Source organism: Herpailurus yagouaroundi, unplaced genomic scaffold (assembly GCF_014898765.1).
Source record: "Herpailurus yagouaroundi ecotype Mexico unplaced genomic scaffold, PumYag 216, whole genome shotgun sequence".
Lineage (NCBI taxonomy): Eukaryota > Metazoa > Chordata > Mammalia > Carnivora > Felidae > Herpailurus > Herpailurus yagouaroundi.
Window position 1 is genome coordinate 3,987,329 of NW_024412447.1, and position 4,202 is coordinate 3,991,530.

Below are 4,202 nucleotides of genomic sequence, written 5' to 3' on the forward strand. Positions count from 1 at the left end.
TCCAGCGCCCCGGCCAAAGGCTCTTCGCGGCCGTGCCCGGCGCGCGCGGCGGCCCCAGTTCGGCCAGGAAGGGCGACAGGCGCTCGGCGAGGCGCGGGGGCCCGCGGTCCTGGCGGCCCTCCGCCCGCGCCTCCTGGGTCAGGTCCACCACGCCGCGTTGCCCCGCAGCCTCCTCGCGGGCCCTCGGGTCCTTCTTGCCGAACAGCGGGGGCGGCTCCCCGCCGCGGCCCGCCCGCTCCTTGGCCGCACCTTCCCGCGAAGAGCCTTTGGCCGGGGCGCTGGAGGAATGGCCGCCCGGGGTCCTGGAGGAGGGCGCGTGAGAGTGCAGGGCGCCCGGAGCCCCTGGGGCGGGCAGGTAGAAGCCGTCTGCGGGGAAGAGAAAGAGTGACAGGCGTGAGCGAGTGCCCCCTCACCCCGCCGACGCAGAAGCGGAGGGCCCCTCAGGGGTGCCCTGCCACCCCAGGGTTAGGAAGGACGGTCCTGCACAGCGCAGCCCTTGGAGGGCAGGCTCCGGAAATGGAGGGTCTAGAGGTCATAATCTCGCCTTGGCCACCGACTAACCTCTCTGGGCCTCAGTTTACTCATCTGGGAAAGGGGTAGAGGCCAGGGTTGTCTTTCGAGCCTACAGAGAGAGGGTCAGGCGAGTACAGCACAACTAGAAGGCACCAGAAGGCTGGGGGGTGGAGGGCTGGGGAGGCCCTCAGGAGCAGGGGTCTTGGAAAACAGAGGGGGTGCTGCCTGGCATACCGGGTAGTGGTGGGGACCCCAGAGAAACCCCTCAGAAGGTACCCTCCAACCCATCTCCCCACTCCCACCCCAATACCTTTCTGGGTATCGAAAATGCTGGGCTGGCCCAGCTGGCTGAGGAGGGGGCTCCCGCTGCTGGGGGGCTCCAGGTGGTTCAGGTGGAGGTAGGATGGGTACAGCCCGCTGGGCAGATGGGAGAAGCCTGGAAGAGAGAAAAAGTCGGATGGGCCCAAGGCATGGCCTCCCAACAGGAACTTCCTTCCATCCCGCTCTTTTTCTTGAAAATAAAATCTTTTAGCTGTGGAGGGAGCCCCTGGTTCCGGGAGCCCTGAGATGTACGACCAGCTCCGTAGAGCAGGCTTGCCTCCCTCTAGGCCCAGCCAGCCCCCAGCCGCTTAAGCCCTCAAATCCCCACCGGAAGAGGATCCGAATGGCTCCAACTAAGCAGCGGATGATGATGATGATGATGATGATGATGATGATGATGGGGGCTCTAATCACAGGCCAAGCGCTGCCAACTGTTTTGCCTTTGTTATTCTCATTTAAACTTCAGCAGCACAAAACTCTGCGAGGCGGATACTCTTAACATCCTCACTTTACAGATGAGAAAGGCTCAGGGAGGACCACTGGCCCAAAGTCACACAGCAGAGGAGCCCGACTGTGAACGGAGGTCACTGGGACAGTTAACCTCAGCCCCACACAGACCACGTCGGGTGGTTTACTGATCTAATGAGTCCCTTCTGCTGTGTGACCCAGAGCAGGTCGATCACCTCTGAACTCAAGCCTGCCCGGCATCTCCAACTGTCAGGTCTCCCAGGAAGGTGCCGCCGGGAAAGAATTCTTCCTGGTGAGGATCCTTCCGGTGAGGCCTTCCCACCAGGGATGCCCAGAATTGGGGCTTTGTGGGACAGAGAAGACAGGAGAGGGTAGCCACAGAGAAAAGAAAGGAAACATCTAAGAGGGCACACAACGGAGGCCCAAGAGCCCCTGAGCAGGGCCCAGAAAGCCAGGCCAACTGGCGAGCAGGCAGGTTGCCGAGCACCGGGGGAGGGTCCTGATGCTCTGCCTGGGCTGGGGGGGTCCTACGGGACCAAAGGCCAATCGGAGACACCTGAGACTCGGGTCCCACGTGCCCCCAGGTGTTCCCTCCGAGGCCAGAGATGCAGGACCTGTCTCTGGCCACACCGGGCCCACGTTTCTCCCACGGCGCCACCTGCTAAAGATATTAACCACAACCCCAGAAAGATCAAGAGCACCTGATACACATGATCTCTTTCAAGCACTGAAACATCGCATCGGATCCCTCTGCTTTCTCGGCTGTAGAGTGGACCCGGCGGTCCTTACCTCACGGCTTGCTGGGCGTATAAGATGAGTTCAGATGTGCAACGCAATGTACATAGTAATAAGCACCCTACGTGCTTGGAGCCGTTACTGCATATGCGTTACTGCATAGCACTTGTGACACGGAAGAAAAGGGAGTCAGGAGGGGCAGAGGAGCAGGCTGGTGGCACGCAGGCACCAGAGGCACAGTCTTAGCTCTTCAGGTCCCTCCAGCCCCACCCTGGCTGACTGAAGACGGAGGCTCAGGTGGGACCCCAGCCCCAAAAGACTGCCCACCTTCCCAGGCCTAGAGAGGCAGGACCACCCCCTCCTGGTGAGCCCCTGGCACCGAGGAGAAAGTGGGGAGACAGTGCGCTGCAAAAGACCCCAGAAAGCCCTCGGGTCTGCAGTGGAGGCTCCCAGGACCCAGCATCCAAAATCTGCCAGAGGGGGGGAAGAGCTCAGGGTCCCTCAGGCCCATCCCTTCCCCGACAGAGGGGACCGTGGCCCTCACTGCCGAACTGCAACAGGAGGACCCGATGACCCTGGTCCCACTGCTCCAACACTGCTTATCGAGGGTCCCCAGGGAGACTGCGGTGACCAGAACTAGGCCCTGCCCTCAGAGCTCACTCCGGCGGGAAAACGGATGTCTCACAAATAAACACGCAGAGAAACCTATCCTTCAGGTGAGAGGTGGGCCAGAGCAGGGGGGTGGGGATGCGGGTAGCTGAGCCCTAAGGGATGAACAGTGGATGAGGGCCCACAGCGGCGGGAACAGCTTGGGCAAAGGCCCCATGACAGAGACCAGAGGAAGCACTGAGTATCTGAGGAACAGCGGGGCAGCTGGACGACCAGGCCTTGTCCCCCCCACCCCCCAGCCACGGCAGGAGAGAGGCCCGGAGGTGGAAGGGAGTGGGCAGGATGGAGAGGTGCCAAGGACAGTGGCCCACAGCCCTCAGCCCCGCCCACCTGGCACACTCCTTACCTTCATGGGCGTGAGCGGCCCACAGCTGCACCATAGGCAGGTTGCTGGGGGTAGGGGAGCGGAAGGAGAGGTCAGAGGGCAGGGGCACGGGGCTCCCATGGGACGAGGCTGAGGGCCCCATCCCGCTGGCCACAAAGCTGCCCAAGAAGGCCTCGCCTGCAGAGAGAAGGGGGGGGACTGTCAGGCACCCACCAGGCCCCCACTGCCCGGCCCAGCAACCCGGAATCCCCACGTCTCCCCCACTTCTTGGAGCTACCGCTGGCAGGGACACCAGAGAAGCCTTTCCGCCCCACCCTTGACCCTCCGGCTCAGGATGGGTCTGGTCACCTCGACCAGATCCCCTGGGACGTGGAAAAGGCTGCAAGTGTGGCCCCAGAGGAGCAGCCAGAAGGACGCCCGCCACCAAAGACCCTCACCCTCCGGGGCACCCGGCAACTAGCAAGAGGGCTCGCCCAACCCCAGACCCAAGCGGGACGGTCTCCCCACCTGCAGATAAGAGCTGAGGTGCGGCGGGGGACAGGGCCCTCCCGAGGCCACAGAGCGAGGGGGTAGGGGGTGGGGGGGGCCCGTGGCCTAAACCCCTGCTCACGTGGAGCTCCTGGATCAGGGGGGACCCCACGAGTCGGAGAGCAACCCCAAGGCAGCCCTGGTCAGACCTGAGGCGTTCTCGGCCAGCATCGGCCAGCCCGGTGCCAGAAGAACCACGTGCCCATTTAAGGCACCAGGAGGCTGCTGTTCGGAGGTGGGCAGTGCCCGGTCGCACAGCCAGGGAGCCCTGACCCGGAATACACACCCCGCGAGCACCCCACAACTACAGCGGATTAGCGAGAGGAAGCAGCGAAAGACCGAGAGCAATGGGCCATCCTTCCAGGGAGCAGAGCATCCCGCCCAAGGTCCCTCGGATGGGGGTGTGGTGGCCAACTGCTACTCGGTAGAGCGGCATGCCGGGGGCCTGGCTGGACGTCGCCCACCCCAGCCACGCCTCACCTGGCCAGGCCCACCCCAGAAGGGATGCCCCCTCGCTGCCACCGGCCGGGGGCGCTGGCCCTCAGGATCCATACACCCCACCCTTCAGGGGAAGATCCCGGCAGGCCTCCGGGTCACAGGCCAGGGGGAGGCCTGGGAGACTTGGGCGGGGGGGGGGGGGGGG

General features: G+C 63.9%; 1 protein-coding gene across 1 annotated transcript in view; it reads right to left on the minus strand.

Moving 5' to 3' along the window:
- Positions 1-4,202, minus strand: part of TNRC18 (trinucleotide repeat containing 18) — an 85,756-nt gene that overhangs the window by 62,227 nt on the left and 19,327 nt on the right. The window contains exons 2-4 of the mRNA XM_040455636.1: positions 3,053-3,208; positions 824-949; positions 15-366 (exon numbers count right to left, since the gene is read on the minus strand). Coding sequence (XP_040311570.1) covers positions 15-366; positions 824-949; positions 3,053-3,208 — 634 coding nt within the window. The remainder of the gene's footprint in view (positions 1-14; positions 367-823; positions 950-3,052; positions 3,209-4,202) is intronic.